This window comes from Glycine max, chromosome 20, assembly GCF_000004515.6.
Source record: "Glycine max cultivar Williams 82 chromosome 20, Glycine_max_v4.0, whole genome shotgun sequence".
Classification (NCBI taxonomy): domain Eukaryota; kingdom Viridiplantae; phylum Streptophyta; class Magnoliopsida; order Fabales; family Fabaceae; genus Glycine; species Glycine max.
The window spans coordinates 41,019,550-41,042,924 of NC_038256.2; the positions used below are offsets into that span (position 1 = coordinate 41,019,550).

Here is a 23,375-nt window from a genome sequence, read left to right on the forward strand (position 1 = left end):
CACTCCACGCCTCACTCAAAAAAGGATAACAATCTTACACTCTCACCAGCTGACAGAGAAAGAGAGAGAAACAGTATCTGTGTTTTCCTTTCGAAGATAGCTAGAGAGAAAGTGAAAAAGAAAGAAAAAATAAGTTTTTATTTTTTTATTTTTTCATAACTTGAAGAGAGAAAAAAAAAAATTAAAAATGGGGAAAATGTTTTGATTCTTTTTGGTGTTTGAGAACAGTTTGTTTTGTGTTTGTGGGTTTGAGTTTCTGGGGTTGTTCAAAAGAGATGTATTTTGGTGAGATCGGGTTGTGGGTTTGGTGTGGTGGGTGGTAATGGTGGAGATTTGGGAGCTAGGGTTTAGGTTCATTTGAGTTTGAGTTGGAGTTGGTGGTGGTGGTGGAGGAAGAGGAATGAGGGTGGTTTTTTTGTGATGTTGTATTGGGGTGCGAGGTTTTGTTTGGATCTGAGGTTGTTGGCTACATAGGTTGATGGAGAGAAAGTTCATGGCTTTAGGTTTCATTTGGTGGGTGGTGTTGGTTCATCCACTATGCCTGATTTCTGCTAACATGGAAGGTTTGTATGGAATGAAATTATTGTCTGTGTGGCTGATTCATTTTATGCCTAGTGGAATAAAAAATGAGAAAATGAACTGTTTTCAAGCTTGTTTGGGGGGTTTTGCTTGCTGTTTCCTTGATTTCATTGAGCTTGGTAAAGGAAATTCTTTTTTCCTTTTTGTTTCCTCCTTGTTTTTTTGGCTTCAAGAAGGGGTTGTGTATTGATGAAGAAGATTCATGTTGTTGTTGGCATTGCTCTCTTTTGGTGTTTCATCAATCTTCACTCCCTTTGCTTGTGGGTTTGTAGAAAGGATGTTGTAGAAGTGACTAGATGGAATCTTTTTGTCTTTATTTATTTTGGTCTATGAAGTTCTCAGAGATTTTCCACCTCTTCATTCATGTAGTACCTTTTTAAGACAATGCCTTCTTGCTGGCTATCCTATGAGGTGCCCTGTATATGGGTTACTCCTTCTGCAATTCAAACTAAGTACTGAATTGTTAGTTGTATCGGTAGTAACAGTGTCTAGCATCGAATTTCCCCTACCTTCCTGATTAAGTTCACCTCTCTACTGATCAAGAAATTCTTAGTTGTAATCTACTAGACATTTTAGAATATACGTGCATTCGTAGTAATATACCAGACTATATGTAGTAATCTGCCAGACTGACCGAAATTTGTGTGTCGTGTTTCAATCCGTGCTTGAAGTGTATTGCTCCAATCTATATAGTATGTTCTTGAAGTGTATCTTTTCTGTGCGTGTGTGCCTGTCTTGTTGCATTACTAGTAAACTTGTCTGTAATTTTCAATCCTGTTTTTGTGCTTAAAGTGCATTGCTCCAACCTATACACTATGTTCTGAAGTGTATTTTTTTATGCATGTGTGTGCCTGTCATGTTGCATTACCTAGTGAACCTCTATTTTTTTTCAATCCTGTTTTTTGTGCTTGAAGTGTATTGCTCCAACCTGTATGCTATGTTCTTGAAGTGTATTTTTGTGTGTATGCGTGTGCCTGTCGTGTTGCATTAACTAGTGAAGTTCTCTGTATTTTTCAATCCTGTTTTTGTGCATGAAGTGTATTGCACCATCCTATATGCTAAGTTCTTAAAGTGTATTTTGTTTTTGTCTGTGCGCATGTGCCTGTTGTGTTGCATAAACTAATGAACTTCTCTGTATTTTTCAATCCTGTTTTTTGTGCTTGAAGTGTCTAGCTCCAACCTATATGCTATGTTTTTGAAGTGTATTTTTGTATGTGCACGTGTGCCTGTCATGTTGCATTAACTAATGAACTTCTCTGTATTTTTCAATCCTGTTTTTTGCGCTCAAAATGTACTCATCATACATGCTATGTTCTTCAAGTGTATTTTTTGTGCACGTGTGCGTGTTGCGTTGCATTAACTAGTGAACTTCTCTGTATTTTTCAATCCTGTTTTTGGAACCCGGAGTGTATTGCACCATCCTATATGCTATGTTCTTGAAGTGTATTTTTTGTGCACGTGTATGTCGTATTGCATTAACTAGTGAAATTCTCTATATTTTTCAATTGTGTTTTTTGTGCTTGAAGTGTACTGCTCCAACCTATATGGTATGTTCTTGAAGTGTATTATTTTTTGTGTTTGCGTGTGTGTCTAGTTGCATTAATTAGTGCTTGAAGTGTGTCCTAATCCTGTTTGTTTGTGCATGATGCGTATTGCTTCAACCCATATGGTACAATATTTTTCTTATGTGCAATTTCTAACTGCTTTATCAAGCAACTTTACTGCTGGAAATGTTCATTGGTGTGAATTTGATATGCAAGTATATTTTGAACTTTAAAGTACCTGATTGTATGTTCTTGTGTTTTGAAACAGGAGATGCTTTGCATAGTCTGAGGACAAACTTACAGGATCCCAACAATGTTTTGCAAAGTTGGGATCCTACACTTGTTAATCCATGTACATGGTTTCATGTAACATGCAACAATGATAATAGTGTCATAAGAGTGTAAGTTGCTTGTTCCTTGATATCTGTCACATGTTCATTCTGTCTGAACGGCTTCTTTTAATTGAGGATGACTTCTCTAACGTTTGCTTGTGATCTTTACTTTGCTTGGTTGTCAGTGATCTGGGGAATGCTGCACTGTCTGGTCAACTTGTTCCGCAGCTTGGTCAGCTCAAGAATTTGCAGTATTTGTATGTTATCCCTTGATTTGATGTTCCAATGTTTTTTTTTTCTTTCATCATTGAAGTTGTTGTATGGGCTTTGTTAATGAAGTGACAACTATTACTGAACTTTCATTTGGATCTGTGATTATAAATCATTTATTGTGATTATCAAGTTGGGTCCTGATGTAATGGGGTCCTTACTATTGCATCTTCAATTGCCAGCTGGATGATCATGTTGTGTGTTGGCAATAATTTGAGGTTTCTGTTCCTTTTCTGCTGGTTTTTACCATACTTTTAGAATACTAGACTAGATAATGAGGGTTGTCTGTGTACTGCTCCATCCTGACTTTTAAATCATTAGTATAGTTGTTTCAATGTAATGATTATGTTCATTTGAGTATTATTACCGGACAATATTGTATTCTACTCATCCACTGTTTAAAATTGCTTTGCAAGTCAACCAAATGGATTGAGTTTTTGTGTTTAGAAATCTTGAGAAAAAAAGAACTTGCCTTGCCTTGCGTTGGTTTTAAAATACTGTATCCTTTTACTACAGGATTACTCTTATTCAGAAGGTAGGGTATGCTCCTGAAACAATTGTAAAGTTTTTGGCAGATGATGATTTTAATAATATTGATTTAAATATCTTTAGTCTTTTTATATCTTTTTTTGTTTATTGTTTTACATAATAGGGAACTCTACAGCAATAACATTACTGGCCCTATTCCAAGTGACCTGGGGAATCTTACTAACTTGGTGAGCTTGGATCTGTACCTAAATCATTTCACTGGCCCAATCCCAGATTCATTGGGCAAGTTGTCAAAATTGCGTTTCCTGTGAGTATACTTGTTCTATTCATACGCTGTGGACATTCTGATTATTTTTTAAAATGTCAATAGCTATTATTTTTCTGTTCAAGGGTAAAATCCTGTTCTGGTGCTTGTCAATCTCTACGTACTTGATCTTTTGGATATCAGGATGGATCTTAATTCTGTTTTCCTATTATGTCTAAGGATAGTCGGCTTAACAATAACAGCTTGTCAGGTCCTATCCCCATGTCACTGACTAATATTACAGCTCTCCAAGTTCTGTGAGTGCCACTATATCTAAAAATATGCTATTTATTTCTCTCTATTATTTGTATGCAATGCTAATATTTTTTTTTTCTCAATTTATTTGTCAAATGTAGGGATTTGTCTAATAATCATCTATCAGGAGTGGTTCCTGATAATGGCTCCTTCTCATTATTCACTCCTATCAGGTTTCTTACTGAACTTTGTGTTATTGTCCCAGCGGTTCTGATTTGTAAATTTTTTTCTAAATGAGCTTCCCTTCTCAGTTTTGCAAACAACTTGGATCTATGTGGACCTGTCACTGGGCACCCTTGTCCAGGCTCTCCTCCATTTTCTCCTCCTCCCCCTTTTGTCCCTCCACCTCCAATTTCTGCCCCAGGTAAGCTTCCTTCTGTTGCAATTGCTCTTAGTTATAAAGCTGATTTGCAAAGCTCATGGTGAGGGCTGTTTCAATTATTTATTATGGATGTGGCTATAGTTGCTGACCATAATTCATTATACACACTCACTTGTGTAGCTGAATTGTTTTATTCATGCCATGGGAGTGAATATTGTGTTTTTTTGCTTGTAGTGTTTAAGATCCCTTCCCGTTCTCTGGGAAAGTTTCTATTATTTCATACAGGCACGTTGCATGTTTTCCTTTATTGCTGTTGATTGTGATGTTAAGTTATGAAGACTAAATTCTTTATTGGCTCATTTGGAATCGGAAATCATTGATTAGTCATATCTTCTAATATTTTAAAGATTTGTTTGTGTTGCTGCACCTACATGGTTTATATTTGTATATTTATGAATGCAATGCTAAAAATGAAGATAAAGAAACAGTGATGATCCAACCTTCCTCTATATCTAATTGCAGGAGGTAATGGTGCCACCGGAGCAATAGCTGGAGGAGTTGCTGCTGGTGCTGCTCTATTATTTGCTGCACCTGCAATTGCATTTGCCTGGTGGCGTCGAAGGAAACCACAAGAATTTTTCTTTGATGTGCCTGGTGAGCAATCATAGAAGAATGGGTATAACAGTTTCTAAACCTGTTTAAAGAATATATAGTTTGATTTCCTTGCTTATGTTTGCAGCTGAAGAGGATCCTGAAGTCCATCTGGGACAGCTTAAGAGGTTCTCACTACGAGAACTGCAAGTTGCAACAGATAGTTTCAGTAATAAGAACATTCTTGGGAGGGGAGGATTTGGTAAGGTGTACAAAGGACGTTTGGCAGATGGTTCATTGGTGGCTGTGAAAAGATTGAAAGAGGAACGCACACCAGGTGGGGAGCTTCAGTTTCAGACTGAAGTAGAGATGATTAGCATGGCTGTGCATAGAAATCTCCTTCGACTACGTGGGTTCTGTATGACACCAACAGAAAGGCTACTTGTTTATCCCTACATGGCTAATGGAAGTGTTGCTTCATGCTTAAGAGGTAGATCTTCTGTCTTATTCTTTTTAGCAATTGTTTTTGTCTTTTTTATTCTCTTATTTCTCTCATTCCTTTCTTTGCCCCTTTCCCCCTATCCACCCTACAGGGAACAGGGTTCTTATTGTCATATTTACCATTTCTCCCATAGTTTTACTTTAGCCTATGCTTATGAAAGTAGTATAGTTGTTGGATGCTTAAGCTGTGGCACATTCTATTAATAATGATGAGAAAAAGGGAACAAGCTATACAGTTTTACACCTTTGGTTTGGTCAAATATACATTCACCACCTGCTGTTTAAAAGGAACATGTAGCTCCCAAAGCCCAAGAGGACTACCTTAGGTCTAAGACCTTAACTGGTTTTAGCTCATTTCTTAACTTCAAAATGTCACGTACCCTTTCAGAGCATGGGGATTTTGGCCATCTTTATTTTATAGTCTCTTTTAATCAGGTGTTAACTTCCATTAATTTCACTATTTAATTTGATGATCCTTCAGCTTGGAAAAAGATTGTAAAGTTTATTATTTTGGGGGGCAACTTCTTGGGGAATGTTTATTCCATAAATTCCCAAGCTCAAAAGAAAAAAGAGACGACAAAGTAAAGATATAAAAAAACTAGGCTGTTTTATGGAAATTATATAAGCCTGATTTGATTTCTAAACTAGAGGAAACCCCAAGGAGTGAATAGTTACACATTCTAAGCTTAAGTAAATTTTACTTGTATTATTGGCCCACCCATACTGGTTATATTCTCAATCATTGAATGTTTTTATTGTCATAATTTTGTAATTGGTTTATTTTAGAGCGTCCTCCACATCAAGAACCCCTGGATTGGCCAACTAGAAAAAGAATAGCTTTGGGATCAGCAAGGGGTCTTTCATATTTGCATGATCATTGTGACCCGAAGATTATTCATCGTGATGTGAAAGCTGCAAACATATTGCTGGATGAAGAGTTTGAGGCTGTTGTTGGGGACTTTGGATTGGCCAAACTTATGGATTACAAGGACACGCATGTGACAACTGCTGTACGGGGAACTATTGGGCATATAGCTCCTGAGTACCTCTCCACCGGTAAATCTTCAGAGAAAACTGACGTTTTTGGTTATGGTATCATGCTTCTGGAGCTGATAACTGGACAGAGAGCTTTTGACCTTGCTCGACTCGCTAATGACGATGATGTTATGCTGCTTGATTGGGTATGTTTAGTGTAAAAGTATATCCTTGTGTTTTTATTTTTTATAATTTACCCTGCAGTTAAATTCCATGCAATCCCTCAAAATTGTTGACTTAGGCTGTTAGGCAGAATGATCGTGTCCATCTATAGCATTGGATGCTTCTCAAATATGAATGAGTGGAGTATGCAAGAGTATCAGTATTGAGAACCTATCCAATATTGATGATATGTGAAGCAAATGCAATTATGAAGTTCCTTTTCAGTATTGTAATGTATGTCCAAATCTAATACAACTGAATATTTTTACAGGTAAAAGGACTTCTGAAAGAGAAAAAGCTTGAAATGTTGGTTGATCCTGATCTACAAAACAACTATATAGAAGCTGAGGTAGAACAGTTAATCCAGGTTGCACTGCTCTGCACACAAGGTTCCCCGATGGACCGACCAAAGATGTCAGAAGTGGTGAGAATGCTTGAAGGTGATGGCTTGGCAGAAAGATGGGATGAGTGGCAAAAGGTGGAAGTTCTCCGGCAGGAGGTGGAGCTGGCCCCTCATCCTAATTCTGATTGGATCGTCGACTCAACCGAAAATCTGCATGCAGTAGAGTTATCTGGTCCAAGGTGACCTTGGCACAGTAGTAAATTAAGAAGAAAAAAAGAAAAGAAAAGAATGGATTTATTTATGACTTATTTTTTAACTATAAAAGTTTTCTTACTTTTTCCCTTTTTGGTTCCTTCAAGTGCCATATCCTGTAAGTCCGCTGCATTATTTTCATTTACATTTGTGCATAGGGGTCGCTTTGTCAAGTTGCAATTTGTATCATCTGCTGCATTTGATGAAGTGATGTTTACTTAGATGAAACAATGGCAGCTTAATCTTTTTGTACACCCTTGTTTCATACTCGTTCAATCTATAGTTTATATCTTATCTCATTCTTATATGTTTTGTATGATAGTAACACCCCTAAAAGCTGTGGAACCGGTTCTTGCTAAAATCCCATTTCAAATGTGGATTTTATTATATGGTTATTACCGAATAATGTCCCATACATGTGATAAGTTATGGTAATAATATTGAAAAAAAAAATGAAGCCATAATATTGGAAAGTTGTGTCTCCTACCGTACACGTTTTCATGCTAAATAGATTATAGTTTGTGTTGAAATTTGGAAATTAAGTCCAAGCACTTATCAAATAAGAGAAACAGACTTGAGACTTCAAGATACCACGATCAAGTTCATTTTCTTGACAGTCAAAATCAAGTTTTATTGTTTTAGCTCATTCTTATTTTATATATTCATCTTTGTAGTATTTTATATATTATAATTTTTAATTTCATACAAAAATATATATAATAAGTATGTCAACTAGAAAATATGAATTAGGTTATTCAAAACTTCAGAAAAAGAGAAGAGTCGAGACTTTAATTGCATCACAAAAAGGAGTCATGGATAAATTTATAAAAATAGATAAGAAAAATGAATTAGAAAATATTGGTGGGTGCTCTTTGAATGAACAAGATAACAATTTAGATATAGGTGAAAGCAACAATAGAGAAGTAGTTAGTGATGAGGATAATTATAATTTTGATTCTCAAACTCATGATAACGAGAAGGAGATTGAGAGACTAGATGATTCTACTTTAAAAAAAAAATATGATCCAAGCCAATTGAAGAATATTGATATGACTTTGAGAGATTTATCAATGGAAAAGGGTCCTATTAAAGTTACTGATATGGATTTTCCAAAGAATAAATATTCTAGGCACTTTTCTTCATCAAATTACATTAAAAAATTGCCTAATTGAGAGAAACATGAAAGAAAATGGCTAATTTATTCTAGAGATTTGGATAGAGTCTTTTTGTTTTTGTTGGAAGTTATTTAATGTCGTTTCTTGCACAAGTAAACTAGCTAACGAAGGTAGTAAAGATTGGAGAAATCTTAGTGCTAAGTTGAAGAGTCAAGAAATAACGAATGAAAATATTACTAACATGAATGCATGAATTGATTTGGAAATGAGATTGGTAAAAAATAAAGCAATATAAAAACATGTCCAAGAACAAATAAATAGAGATGGAAAACATTGAAGAAATATGTTGTTAAAAATTGTTGCAGTTGTTAAAATCCTTGGTAAAAATAACAGCCTTCTGTGGAAAAAATGAAAATATCTATCAAGAAGCTAATGAAATTTTTTTAAGTCTAATAGAAATGATTGTAGAATTTGATCCAATCATGCAAGAACATATTTGTCGAATTAAAGACTATAAAATTCACAATGATTACCTTGGGCATAATATACAAAATGAGTTAATAAATCTATTAGCAGATGAAATCAAAACAAAAGTTATAAAAAAAAATTAAGGATGAGAAATATTATGCAATCATACCTGACTATACTCCAAATATAAGTCATCAAGAGCAAATATCTTTTGGATTAAGGTGTGTGGATATTTCATCAACTCCAATACAAGTTAATGAGTATTTTTTAGAATTTTTAAAAGTAGATGATACAAGTGGGAAAAGTCTTTTTGATGCTATTATAGATGAATTAAAAATTGTTGAACTTGATATTAATAACCTTAGGGGACAAAGATATTATAATAGATCTAATATGAAAGGAAAACATCAGGGTGTGTAGAAAAGATTTCTTGAAATTAATCCTAGATCATTTTATACTCCTTGTGGTTATCATAGTTTAAACTTAATACTTTGTGATATGGCTAACTCTTGTCCTAAAGTTACATCTTTCTTTGCTGTGTTACAACATGTATACACTTTATTTTCTTCTTCTACAAAAAGGTGGAAAATTTTACAAAACCATATACATAGCTTAACTCTTAAATGAAAGTTGTAAGATTTCATACTTTACAAATAAGAGAATTATTTAAAATCATTAAGAATTAAGGAATATTTTATTTTGTTTAATATAAAAAAAGGCAATTGTTAGTGTACCTCTTTTAGTATTTTTTTTTCCTCCAAAATTAACCTTTCCCTGGAAACAAATTTCAGGAATACGTTTGGGTGTACACCTATCCTTTAGTATTTGCAGTAATACGAAAGCCCTCTTCACGTAAGCACGGAAATTTCTTAATGCACCTCTTTATTGTTGTTTTAAATCATTATTAGAAAACTACCCTTAGATCCTTTAACCCGTCTCTTCTGCAGACCTGCAAATTGCAGTCACTCACGTACACGCCCACCTCCTACCCTTTGTTCGGATTCATCCATTTGATTTTGAGCGCATTTTATATTGTTTTTCCCTTCCTCAGTCTCATTCTTCTTTTTCTCTGTCTTGGAATCATCAAAATACGATGCCTCAATTATCTCCCTGCAGTCCAGTGCGTGAGAAACACACCTTTGATGTGTCCCATAATGCCGGACGAGAAGAAAATCACCAGAGTCAGACTGATTCAGTTCAACTTGGCAGAGGTTAGGGATTGGAGGGATATTGTCGGTGATTCAAGTTGGCAGGGGAATACAGAGTGCGAGAGATGGCGATTGTGACCTCATGTTCTTGATCGATTAAAGGAGGGGTTCGGTGAAGGAGAAGGTAAAGGAAGCATATGTTTCTTTCTATGCCGGACGACACTAAACTCCAGAATTAAATTTCGGAGAAAGAAAAGTTGAAAGTGGGTGCAGAAGTAAAAATCGAGGTGAAATAGTAATAGCCCTTCAGAATTTAGGTTAGGCCCAACCCGAGGAGTCATGCGCCAACCTCATAAACTGTTTTGAAGTCCTTCTCCATCGTTGCTTTGCTTTGGTGCAAAAGAGAGGAACAGAACAGAACTGAGAGAAGCAAGTGAAACACTCAATCACCTAGGCTAAAATCGTCTCGTCTTCATTCCTTTTTTTTCCGGTAATTTCTTTTACCTTAGTTTTCTGTTCCAAAGTTGAATATTCTTCATCGGTTCCATATTATTACTTTTTCTTAAGTTCTATAATTCAGTATTTACTTATTAATCATCCGTGCTCTGACCTTATAGTTTAAAGGAACCTTTTTGCCTTTATTTTTCACATTATATAGGTAGCAAAAAAAATGATTGGATAAAGAAAGAAGCAAGTGGAAAGTTTAAATTTATTGGATAAATATCTCTCAGGTTTAGAGAATTGAAAAGATTTCATTGATAATTGAGCAAACACAATGAGTGCTCCACCTCATCATGATGATGACGACGACAACGAAGAAGTTTTCCTTGATGAGTCTGACATCATCCATGAAGTTGCCATGGATAATGAAGATCTTCCTGACGCTGATGATGATTCTGAACTCCTCGGTATGAGCTTGTTGTAAATCCTTCTAAACTGCAATTTCAATATGTTTATATGTTGATATGCCTTGTGTGTGATTTCTCTATTATTTAAAAATGTCAACTGTTATTTTCTGTATTATACTTTCATTGATGCTGGAACTGAGATGTATTGTTTTTTAGTGTGTTAATTCATATATTTTAAACCATTTCAGAAGAGGATGAGGATGGTGATTTTGTGCACAAATTCACTGCTCATACCGGTAAGATTTCTACTTTTTTGTTTGTTTCTGCTTAGCTAGCCTGATTCTGCCAAGCATTTAATTAGATTGTAATCAAATTCAGGATTCTAAGTAGCATGATATTCTGCAAGGGCTTTGTTGACGAACTAATATTTTTTTTGTTCCTTTTTCAAATTTTGAAGTCATGTACTTAGTTGGGAATTATGATGTTTTTTTTTATTTCTTGAATTCTTGTTTAGGGGAGTTGTACTCAGTTGCCTGCAGCCCAACAGATGCAGACTTGGTGGCTACTGCAGGCGGTGATGACAGAGGATTTCTCTGGAAGATTGGCCAAGGGGATTGGGCTTTTGAGCTTCAAGGTATTTGCATGACACTAGAGTTACTGATGGATTAATATTTTTCCATTTATCACCAGTGTCAAAATATTTGGTAAAATCAAGATAATGTTAATTTCTATTTATTATTAATTTTGTACAGGTCACGAAGAATCTGTATCCAGTTTAGCTTTTAGCTATGATGGACAGTGTTTGGCATCAGGAAGCTTAGATGGAATTATTAAAGTCTGGGATGTATCTGGAAATTTGGAAGGTAAAAAATTTGAAGGACCTGGAGGGGGCATTGAGGTGAGATTGTTAGTGAAAACAAGTTGTTATTTTTGTAGCTATTAGTAAAAGAAATATCAACTGGAAATGAAAGCAATAAACAAAACACACCCACCCTTAGTTTTCTTGCTTTTTTCTGTTTTTATTAGTTACTAAGTTAGATGCCATGAAATCTTTCAGTGGCTTAGGTGGCATCCAAGAGGACACATACTCTTAGCTGGTTCTGAGGATTTCAGCATTTGGATGTGGAATACTGATAATGCTGCCTTACTTAATACATTTATTGGTCATGGTGATAGTGTAACCTGTGGTGATTTTACTCCCGATGGTAGTAATTTCTCTTCATCTTGGTGCATTTTTTGTTAAATGTTATTTGTGGTATATATTTTTACACTCTTCCATTTCTTTTTACTTGGTACCTTAGGGAAAATAATATGTACTGGTTCTGATGATGCAACCTTGAGAATATGGAATCCAAAAACTGGAGAAAGCACTCATGTTGTGCGGGGTATGTAAATTGCTCTTTTTTGTGTGTGTTAATTATGTTTGCTTTCTATTCCTCAGCAATGCATTTTTTCAATTTTTCATGCTTCCAATCTAAATAGTCTGTGGTCTTACAATTCTCCATAGTTATTTAAAAAAACAAATTCTGGAATCTTCCACAAGAAAAAAGGATGGGATGCAGTTTGAGCAATTTTTAAATTATGTTTTGTCTCTTTTCTCATATCAAGTAAGGACGGACAACATTCATGAGGTGAAACTTTGATGTTTATCAAGTCATGATAGTTTCACAAAAAATTGATGTCTAATCATTTTATTCTCATCTGCAGATTTTCTTTTTTCCTTCTTTTTGCTTTTGACAACCTGCTAGATTTTGCTTTGTAGGCCATCCATATCATACCGAGGGATTAACATGCTTGACAATAAATTCAACTTCAACTCTTGCTCTTTCTGGTTCTAAGGATGGATCGGTCCATATTGTGAATATCACCACAGGAAGAGTATGTGTTTTCATTGCATTTGATATTCACTGCATTATTGACTTTAGTCTATTTGTCTTGTCTTCTGTCTTTTCCTTTGGGTATGATGTCTCGTTATTTTGAGAAACCTTTGGTTGTTTGTGTCTTGGACTCTTGAGTAATGTTTCTACTTTCTAATATTCGTGTCATATGACTACAAATTTTATATCCTACTAAAATGTCAGAGATAATAGTTGCTTAAAAGAAATTCGAGGGTAAAATCATCTAATCCACTGGTTGATGCTAAATATCTTAGTATTTATTCAAAGAATAATAGCCTCTAATGTCAGTTGCAATAATTTGAGTGAAAAACAATTTTTTGTTGGATTACTGTTGTCTCGTGATTTCCTCTTTTCTGTCAAGCATGTGAGCATGTATGAGAATCAGATCAAAGAGCGTTTAGCAAGACTAGTTTCAGACTATATTGTACCTTTGTTGTAATTTAATTTTCACAATTGCAAGACAGTCTGAGTGGTGATGCTCAATTCAACAGTAATTGCAAGCCAGCTCCTATCTTTTCCCCAATGTTGGTCAAGATTGGTATATTTTTGTCATTCTCAAGAAAATAGTTACTCAGTGGATTTGTGTATGGAATTTGACTAAATTAGTTAATCAGCTTGGCAATTTTGTAACTAGCTAGACTCGAGCTTGAGTAGGTCTTCAACTTAACCCTTATATTTTGTGTTATATGAAAGAACAAAAGTTTTCTAAGAATTATGTCCTTCAATAGTATATAGCCTGGCTTGTACTGTTTTTAGACCACATATCCTAACACTTTCACCACTTTACGCTGTGCTAATTGTTTCATTTGTCTCTGCATGCTGCAGATTTTATTAGCTTCCTGCTTTGTCTCTAATAATGAGTTTCATGTTTGACAGGTTGTTGATAATAATGCCCTTGCTTCTCATTCAGATTCCATTGAGTGTGTTGGGTTTGCACCAAGGTATGTGTTACAATTAACAAACTTCTCATAGCCTGTCTATATGTGCAATCCTGAACATTTTTATGTACTTGTACGCTTCTAGATTTATGCACATGCACAATGAAAATTTTATTGGACAGAGGTTGTTTGAAGGGATGGAGATGCTGATCCACCAATATAATGTTACAGCCAAGAATATAGTCTTATTATCGGTAACAGCTTAACAGGCATAATATGATAGGGTTTATTTATAAAGATGAATAACCCAAGTGCCATTGACTCAAGATATGTTATTAGACTTGACCTAACCTTCAGTGACTTGGTTTATAGTATAAACACTGTTTTAATAAATAATTCTATTTATTTCCAAAGAATAATAAACAGTCAAATGACCCAAACCTTGCTTAAATATGAATATATAGTTTATGCATATGGAATTATGAATTGTTTGTTCTCTTAAATTTGATGTGTTCATCTTCAAAAAAAAAAAATGAACCGAGTCATCAATAATGTTGTCCCTTAAAATTGTATGATAGTGGTTCCTGGGCTGCAGTTGGAGGCATGGATAAAAAACTTATCATCTGGGATATAGAGCATTTATTACCCCGAGGCACTTGTGAACATGAGGTTTGTTGGAATTGCTTTGTGCAAAGTTATCATGTTTGTGGCTTTGTGCATTCAGAGACTAAATGACTCTATGCAATTTTACCTTGACTTGAAATTGTAAAAAAAATAAATTCCTATATCTGATGCTTTAAAGGAATTTTGCCTTGTGCCCAGGATGGAGTGACATGTTTGGCATGGCTTGGTGCGTCTTATGTGGCTTCTGGTTGTGTGGATGGTAAGGTGAGATTGTGGGACAGCCGGTCTGGTGAATGCGTAAAAACATTGAAGGGGCACTCTGATGCCATTCAGTCTCTTTCTGTGTCTTCTAATCGCAATTACCTTGTCTCGGCCTCGGTTGATGGAACAGCTTGTGCTTTTGAGGTTGAAAATTTTCGGTGAACAATCCCTGTTGTATTATTGCATAGGATGAGGTTGTCATTCATCCAAGCAAATCCCTCTGTGTTTATGTCCTTGGAGGAGGGGATGTTACCTACAGAAATCATATTACATGAGCTTTTCCTGGACCCAGACAATCATATTGAACAAAAGGCTGGATATTTTTTTCGAAGATTATTTTTTATCTTTAACATTATTGGTTTTGAATTATAATGTTCATACTTAGAGAATTGTGTATTCAATGAAGGTGGGAATTTTTCCTAACAGATAATTATTATATGTACAAGTTTTTCTTAGGGATTATTACATGCACAAGTTAACGGTTACCGGGAAACAAGTAATAAAATCCCCTAAAAGCTGCTTAGGCATCTTGTCAAATCACTTTGCTGTGCAAAACGTAACTAATTTGTAGCTGTTGTCTGGTGCGTTCACAAATTTTAAAAAGGGCTATGTTAAAAAATAATAGAATTACAAAGATTACACACAGGATTAAACTTCACAACATTCATTAATATAATTTGCTGAGCTTTCAAATTGTGGAGGAGGTATTTTCAGTTATTGGACTTAATTCGGTTAAAGCCCAATTAATACTTTACCTCCTGCACCTCCCTGGCGGATTGGGCATTTGATAATGTAATGGGGGTGTCTGAAGTAAAATTTGGAAGTGCAGGAAGTTTCACTCCTGTTAATAGTAGTAGCCCATTGACATTGAGCTGATATGGATCTGAGTTGGTTTTTCTTTCCTTTGTTTCTTCTTCTCATTTTATGTTGTCGAAGATCAAGGTTTTTCTTCATTGTTTGTATTTTTAAAATGTTTTTATGAAAAAGAAAGAAAGAAGAATGTTTGATGACATAATTTTAAATATATTTTTTAAAGGAAACGGACAACCAAATTCCCCCACTATTTCTTCCACTATCATCAACGAAAGGCTTTCATTCCCACTATGCTCCACATTTTTCCAGCACTGACTTACCGCGAAGCCAAATTAATATATTATCCTTGAAGATAAGAAAACTCCACTAATCACCATGATAATAATGATGCTACAATGAATGAATAAACTCCATATATCATTTCCTTTCTCAATTTTCTAAAAAACTGACGTTGTAGCTATAACTGTTGGGAATATCCTTAATTTCTTAGTATTGATGTTCTGGTTTTGAGGCTTTATTCTTTCTGCACTTGAGCCTTCTGACCCTGAAGAATCGAAGACGTTTCGAATATGTTTGGTATAGATTATATAATAATTATTTTAATCTGATTTTATATATAAAAAAACTTGTTTATAATTCTCTTCTCATTTGTTTGATAGTAGTGATGAAAATCAGATTATAATATTAGATTATTTCTATTATAAAATAATTTGCTTAAATAAAAACTTTAAAGATTGTGATTGACAGTTAACGAACTATTTTTTTATTTGATTTCATGAAATTGATTGTTTTAAATATAAAACCATTCACTATAAATATTTTAAATTCATTTTTTGTAATTTTACTATAAAAATAATTATTTCAGACAATTCTAACAAAATAGATTATCTTAAAATTGTTTTTCATTTAACACATTCAATTTTTCTCATTATCTAAATACATACTAAGAATGAAAAATGCATGAAATGATTTATGAGTTCATTAAGAAAATGTTACCCTAATAACGGAGGTATTTTTGCAAGCATGGTTAAAGTTGCTCTTGTTTTTTGGTTTTTGTTTGAAAAAAAATTTAAAGCTTCAAACTGAAAAAATAAAAATCATCAAACAGATGATTTTTTTTTGTTTTTCTGCTTTTAAAATAAATAAAATTTTAAAAAATAATAATCACTTTGACCCAAATATTTTCACATAGAATTTTATAAAAATTTTACTTTTTTTGTTTGAAAAGAATGACAATTTAAATATTAAGCTTTATGGATGGAATCTCATATCTTGTATCCTAAGAAAATGACTTGTTTCCAGCTTCTATATGAAGTTTGTTGTCTTATTTAACTTGTTTCTTTCTTTGCTCTCGGCCGCGTAATATTAACTTTTGTATATGTTCTCTTTTTTAAAAAAAATATAAATATGTTATCCTTGTGTCGTTTTTTTTATGTCTAGTATTTAATTTATATTATTGTTGAAATTATCTTTAATAAAAATGTGTCAAACATAATTTCTGAAACCCAGTCGGTCTAATAATGAGACAATCAATTTTACAAAAGCTAGAAAAGATAAAGTAGCTTTCTTTTAAATGAAGAAAACTTGATAAAAAACTTTTAGACAGCTAATTTTAGAAGATCTTTAATTTTCTTTTTCTTTTTATTCTAAATCCAAAGATATACTACCCAAAAAGTTTTAACTTAAAACTAAATTCAAGTTTAAAATTATACAATTATCAAATCATTTTTATTTTAAAATTATCATTTTTAACTTTAACTCTTAAAAAGTTTCTAAGCTCTAAAAAAAGTCATGTTAAATAATACCGAAGTTAACTATTACTCCAACTAACATTCTCCTTTGATTATTTCATTGCATTCTTCTTAATAATTAATATTATTCTTTTTCTTCAATTTTTTTCCTTTTTTCTTTTTCACACTTTCACTGTCAAATAACAAACATACCATTTCAATTTTCAACCTAACATTTTCTAGGTTGTCATAAACGGGAATGATAGTGACAGGGCAATGGAAAATGGACCTTAGATAGAGCAATAGAGAGTTTGAAGATATCCCAAATGGCGGGCAATATGCCTTGAAATTGGCAATTTGTGCCTTAATTACTAGCAACTTGCTTAATATGTTATGTTATTATGCCCAACCCAATACAACAAACAAATAGCAACTTGCAACTTTCAAGTTTCCTACATGCACAAGATAACTCTGTTGACATTTAACTAAACCTACATTTATGTTTGGGACATTTTGTCAAATACCGAATGATGCTTATAGTAAGAATTCAATTATCTATTGATTCGTGGGGAGCACAAAGATTGCAACTTCTAGGAGGACTTTTTTTTTTTGGCATATGAAGAAAAGGATAATATTTTTTCTTCAGAAGACTGTTGGGTCTATATTTGCTGAATTCGCAGAATATAGGGTTATCCAATAATTTTCCCACTTAAAAAATTAATTTACTTTTATCAATATTATCAACCAACACCCAGTTATCTCCATATTCGTGTTTTTTTAAAAGGAATATTCTTGTATTTTTATTCCTTGAAATTTAGTGTGTTTTGGAACTATATAATATTAGATACCAGATATTAGGCCTCTAGTAAAATTTGTTGTGTATTGTCTTTTTTTACGTTGTTACTCACTTATTTTATGTAGTTTGTGACCCTGAAAATATCAACGGTCCAATTTGAGATTATCCTTGTCTGTACTATATATGCTAGTCTTTGAGGATATAACAAGAACTCCCCAAATCTAGAATCTAAAACTCAGGACAACAAAACTAGAAGCCAATTTTACAAACTCAGAATTAAGAGTGAGAGGAAAAAATCTGTTATGCAGATAGGAACTCCATTAGTGTCATCAAGGTCTAATCTCATGTACATGAACCTATGTCTCTTACTAGCCATTTTAAAAGCCTTTATAAGAAATTGATTTATAAACAATGAAAACAACCCTCAACTAGACATTAGGGTCATCTAACTTTTGAAATATACCTCTAAAAATTACAACATTTTTTATATGTAAAACTTTTGATAATTTATTCAAATAGTTATTCTTCATTATTTTTTTAGTTTGGGAATAATCTATACTTGCATGTATGGAACGTATGATAATTATTGTTATGATAGCATTGTAGGTCTTTTTTTTTTGTCGGCAAAAAAAATCATATATTAAATTATGAATCCAAATACAAGATAATACCTATATATAGACCCAAGTAGAATACACAAAAGGAACTCTAGATATGGTTGGTTTCTTGGAATTTATGATATATGCTCATAAATTCCACTACCAACCCACATATACTATCCCATACCTTCATTATATACATGGTGACACCCTATTATCAATATCAAATTAGCATGTCAACATGCACTTCCACAGCCATATATAAAATTCACAATAATGTATCCCAAAGTGACTTGACAAGTTTAACCCAACAATTAATGAAACTAAAGTCATATTGCCATGCACAATCGAGAGCTCATGCACATTTTATGCATGTCATGCCCTTGTGGCTAAACCAAGTTTCTTTATCATTCATAATCTCGTCGGATCAATACTTTTAAACACAAACCTGGGTCAACACTCCACTGAACAAAAGATAATGTTTTCGGATTGGCTATCTTTTTAGGCCATAACCAAGCCAAAAACAAATATTGTCACTTTATTTTGTGAGTGTCTAGATTTTGCCCTTGATAAATTGTTTGGTTACGAGCACCCCATATAGACCATGTTGTCGCACACCAAACCACCAATCTAATCTTTTCTCCAATAGTTGATCCTCTAAACAAAAAGTGGTGTTAAATATGTTGTTTTGGTCTTCCTAGTAAAATAGTAGAAAGACCCTTCATACGATACCAGTTACTCCACACAATGCTTATATTTGGACAATTTAGCACTATGTGACCCACTGTTTCTATTGTTTCTTCACACCAATGACATTTTAAATTCACTCCTTCACTAAGGACACCCTTCTTTCGAAGGTTGTCTCTAGTTGGCAGTCTATCTAGCAATAATCTCCAAAGGAATAAAAAGACTTTAGGAGGTACCTTTAGTTTCCAAATCAACCTAAAGATAGGAATGGGTGTGTGTTCTAGCTGAGATAATCCACAAATGTCTTAATACACTGATCTAGTATTGTATGATCCATTATTCTCCAATGACCAACTCCATACACCACAACCAATTTGTTTTGGTTCATGTCCACATAGCTTTCCAATAAGATTTTGTATCATTATTTGCTCATATTGGAAGCACTTTCGTCTCCACCAAAAGGCCAAATTCCAACCATTTTCCTCCCATTGCCCCATTTAAAAAATAGTGCAATCTTTTTGGTTTGAGAGAAGAAAAAGCCTAAGAAAGGTTAGGTATAAAGGTGTATCATCAAGCCAAGGATCTACCCAAAATTTGAAATTGTATCCCTTTCCTATCCTCCACTCCAAGTATTTTTCAAACCATTTGACATTGTTATTTGCTCCACGTACACTTCTAAGGTCCCTCCACCAAATAGAGTGGTCTCTACCCTCTTCCTCGCAAGCTAACCCCCTTCACTCGGTATATTTAGATAATAACCTTTTTCTACCAGGAATTTTCCTCATGAAAAAGATACCACCGCCACTTTCCTAATAGTGCCTCATTGAACCATGCAATATTTTTCACTCCCAAACCTTTGCACTCCTTTGGTTTATAAATAGAGTCCCAACCTATCCAAGCTATTTTTATTCCTTGCTCACAACCCCCTCACAAGAATTGCCTTTGAATGCCTGTAATTTGTAGTGCAACTAATCATGGCAATTTAAAGAAGGAAAGAAAGAATAAAGGAAGTGAAGAAGTACAAAATTGAGAAGACAAACTCGGCTTGCAAAAGATAAGGACTTGTGTTTCCATCTTGATAGCTTTTTCTTCAATATGTTTATTATCGATGTCCATGTCTCCAATCTCCTTGGATTAGCACCGATAGGTAGCCCCAAGTAAGTAAAAGGAACAGTCATCAATCTACAGTTAAGAACATTCACCCATCTTTCAAGCATCTCAAACTCCACCCCAATCTCTCCAAAGCAACTTTTATTGAAATTAACCTTTAGGCTAGATGTCGTTTCAAAGCATCTCATCATTGCTTTGATAGCTACCACATTGGATAAACATGCATCCCCAATGAATAGCATGTCATCCGCATGTTGCAAAAGATCCACCACTACCTTATTTCTCCCCACCTCATAGCCTTTAGTTGTAGGTAAAGTTCACCCAGATAGTAACTTTGTTTGTCAAGTGTTAACTAAGTCATAAATGGTAATTATTATTAACAACTCATCCTCCAATTATAAGATTTTGTTACAACATTTTATGATTTTGATCACCTTTATTTATAACTTTTTCAATAATTTAAAGTTAGAATAACACAACATTTTTTTTCTCGCGTTAGTATTGAAAAGTAAACAATTTTATTTTTCTAAACTATCTTACGGAATCTTGTATCTCTAGCTATCTACTTAATTTTTAATACTTTTTTTTACCATTAGTATGAAATATTTATTAATTTTATTAATGATTAATTTTTGTTAAAAAATTTAATTGATCATTTTTAATGAGATCTCACTCTCACATCAACAAGGTTTGAAATAAATATTCTACTTAAGAAGATCAAATCTAATTTTAGTGAGATCGAGTGCTTGTTGATAAATTTGTAATACTTTATTAATACATATCATATCAAGAGTAAAATTACAAATAAAGGTTAACGATCAAATCACTCAATTGACACTTGTTTTAATCTTCAATGATATAAGTGTGATGCTGATTTTAGATATTTAATCCTCCAGTTACACTATTCCAATCTAACACCCAAAACAACAATAATAATAAACAAGAATGAAATGCATATGACCGTATAAATTTAATTGCTTTTTTTGTCTATTAATTACGATAAGATAAAATTGCATCCTTCTAGAAAAAGAAAAGAAGATAAAATTGCATAAACAAATTCTAATTGTACCTATCAACAAAAAGAAGGGAAAATAAGTGCGACGTAAGCAACGCCTGAGCCTCATTTAACCTTTCGGATTGTTGAAAATGGAGAGTAACAAACAATATTTACTACTTCCAACCAAAAATATTGCGCACGAGCCACGAGATAGCTAGTTAGCTTTGGGCCGTGGAGTATAACAAGTGTATCGTGTACATATGGCAATTATTGGTATTCATGGATCCAAATATGTATGGTACCCCAACCAAAGTCCAATAAATATACATACTTTATTTTACGGTTAAAACTTCTTACATTCCCACTGTTTTGTGCCCCATTACATTCCAGATTAATCAGACGCATGCAGCAGAAATAATAATGAAAGTGCAGGAAGCAACATCCTTATTTTACTTATTTTGGCACTTCAGGTTTCTTATTGGATGGGCTGAAAATTAAAAGATCTATATTAACATCAAACTTTAAATAAATAAAAAAATCAAACGGCCACGAGTTTATAATTATGATAAAGTAGATTTAACTTAACGATATAAAATTATTTTATATCATTATTACATTATCATTAAATTATTAACATAAATAAAAAAAGGTTATATTTGGTTCAATTTAGATTTTAAGTGATTTTTTTTAATTACAATTATTTTTTTTTAATTTAAGATTAAAATTAATCATTTTTATTCTTACTCAATAAAAACATTCTCATAATATACATCCCTTTCTCTATCTTCTGGTGTGGTTTTAACATTGTAATATGTAGTCTAGTATTAGATTTTTTTATTTTAAATAATATATTATATATTAAAATAACGTAGCATAATGAAATATTATTATTTTTAAATTATATAAGTGCATATACTTAAGAAAAATAATAATTTTTTATTTATTTTCTCTAAGTGAGTCTAAAATTATACCTTTTCATTATTTTTTATTTTTAAAATAAACTCTAAAAGTTTTAAAAGTTTTCAAACAATAAAAAAGATATATGTGTGGTGACCATCGATAAAGAAAAAGAAGAAAGATATGTTTGAGGGAAAAAAAATACATTGAACATGGCAATGCAGAAGATAGGAGGAAACCATGACAACGAATGTTTCAGATCTTAGCATAATCTTGCGACACCAGCGGCGCTTTGAAGAGATTATTGTCACCAAATAATTGAATATCAAATAGCACGGTTTTATCAAAATCTCTAAAACTTTCTAGGTGACCAAATTTTAGGCCATGCAGCACTTCCTATCATGATCCCATGCTGAAGCAATAACTAAAACTAATTAATATAATTCAATTCCAAGTTTAAATATTCAATAGTTAAACATCTCACAAATGCAACATATATACTCAGGAATGATAAGAACGTAAAATGTAAGAAGAGATAAATTTTTATTTAAAACTTACATAAACAATTAAAATCAAAATTATTAACGTGAGACTAAAAGATGAGTATGTTTGGTAGTTCAATTAATAACTATATCTCTACGCAACTGGTGTTAGAAATTAATAGACATGGTCTGTCTTTAAAGAGACCACCAATTCTACATGGTCTTTAACTTTTGGGGTACGTATTAGTATATGGTGCCATTTGGCGTAGCGAAATTGACTCTTGGACATAGTGGTTTGTTCAATGGCCGGTCCAGTTTGGCTACAGTATATATATATATATAGGGTGTAAAACATGGATATGGATATGCTACAGTTTTTGCACTATGGAGGGAAGACTCCAGATTTGGTCCCATGGAGCCACCTTGGACCATTTTCTACTTTGGTGGTCTTCATTTCATATCCTATTAAAATTATACACGTTAAAAAATATATTTATAAGAAAAATATACACCGACTCGAAAGACACATAAAAAAATACAAGGTATATATGGAACGAGAATATAAATAATTAAGATTAAATATTAGTTAATGTATTCTTTTGCTTTTCTCTCAGTCAGATATTCTCGAATATTGATCTTTTCATTAGAGAAATTCACTTGACTTCTTACACCATAACCGTGCCTAGGAATCTCGAAACAATAACTAAAAGAGATATGATGAGCCGTCCTGAGAATATAGAGTCCTTCAGATTCACTAAATCATATATGAGCTATATGCTAAACAAATTACATGTTATACTTAAATACTCTAGGATGATATTTCCTTACTCTCAGATATGATCTAGCTAAAAATACGATAACTATAGGATTGCTTAAAAAAATAGTGTGTATTTATTTTTTAAACTTAACTAGTTTGGAATGGCAATAGATAATGGATAATTGGCTCAATGAATATCAATAAAAATCATGATGTTTAAGTTAATTATTAGTTTAATAAATATAGGTATAAATGCAAGCATTATGATCTTTGAATACCTTAGTACAC

The 23,375-nt window shown here is 33.2% G+C and overlaps 2 protein-coding genes across 4 annotated transcripts; both read left to right on the forward strand.

Moving 5' to 3' along the window:
* Positions 1 to 7,278, forward strand: LOC100789884 (somatic embryogenesis receptor kinase 2). The gene is made up of 11 exons (XM_003556137.5): positions 1 to 563; positions 2,392 to 2,524; positions 2,641 to 2,712; positions 3,378 to 3,521; positions 3,704 to 3,775; positions 3,875 to 3,946; positions 4,025 to 4,137; positions 4,618 to 4,749; positions 4,835 to 5,176; positions 5,974 to 6,368; positions 6,656 to 7,278. Exons 1-11 carry the CDS (start codon positions 479 to 481, stop codon positions 6,968 to 6,970), a joined length of 1,875 nt encoding a protein of 624 aa, XP_003556185.1. The 5' UTR covers positions 1 to 478; the 3' UTR covers positions 6,971 to 7,278.
* A 1,973-nt stretch (positions 7,279 to 9,251) lies between these two features.
* LOC100790414 (angio-associated migratory cell protein) lies at positions 9,252 to 14,681 on the forward strand. 3 transcript variants are annotated; one of them, XM_006606132.4, is made up of 11 exons: positions 9,252 to 10,200; positions 10,369 to 10,618; positions 10,807 to 10,854; positions 11,073 to 11,192; positions 11,311 to 11,456; positions 11,616 to 11,763; positions 11,860 to 11,943; positions 12,321 to 12,436; positions 13,333 to 13,397; positions 13,913 to 14,003; positions 14,157 to 14,681. In XM_006606132.4, the coding sequence occupies exons 2-11, from the start codon at positions 10,486 to 10,488 to the stop codon at positions 14,379 to 14,381; spliced, it is 1,176 nt and encodes a 391-aa protein (XP_006606195.1). In that variant the 5' UTR covers positions 9,252 to 10,200; positions 10,369 to 10,485; the 3' UTR covers positions 14,382 to 14,681. The 3 variants fall into 3 exon arrangements, with proteins under 3 accessions (XP_006606195.1, XP_003556186.1, XP_014628460.1); XM_003556138.5 differs by having other exon boundaries at positions 10,442 to 10,618; XM_014772974.3 differs by lacking the exon at positions 13,913 to 14,003 and having other exon boundaries at positions 10,442 to 10,618.
* The last annotated feature ends 8,694 nt before the right edge of the window (positions 14,682 to 23,375 follow it).

Bases quoted from the DNA above. Each gene is read 5' to 3' on its own strand.
- LOC100790414 (XM_006606132.4), top strand. From the start codon at position 10,486: ATGAGTGCTCCACCTCATCATGATGATGACGACGACAACGAAGAAGTT. The intron at 11,764-11,859 runs GTAGTAATTTCT...TTGGTACCTTAG, and splicing joins TGGTGATTTTACTCCCGATG to GGAAAATAATATGTACTGGT. The intron at 13,398-13,912 runs GTATGTGTTACA...ATTGTATGATAG, and splicing joins TGTGTTGGGTTTGCACCAAG to TGGTTCCTGGGCTGCAGTTG.
- LOC100789884 (XM_003556137.5), top strand. From the start codon at position 479: ATGGAGAGAAAGTTCATGGCTTTAGGTTTCATTTGGTGGGTGGTGTTG. The intron at 4,138-4,617 runs GTAAGCTTCCTT...ATCTAATTGCAG, and splicing joins ACCTCCAATTTCTGCCCCAG to GAGGTAATGGTGCCACCGGA. The intron at 5,177-5,973 runs GTAGATCTTCTG...GGTTTATTTTAG, and splicing joins TGTTGCTTCATGCTTAAGAG to AGCGTCCTCCACATCAAGAA.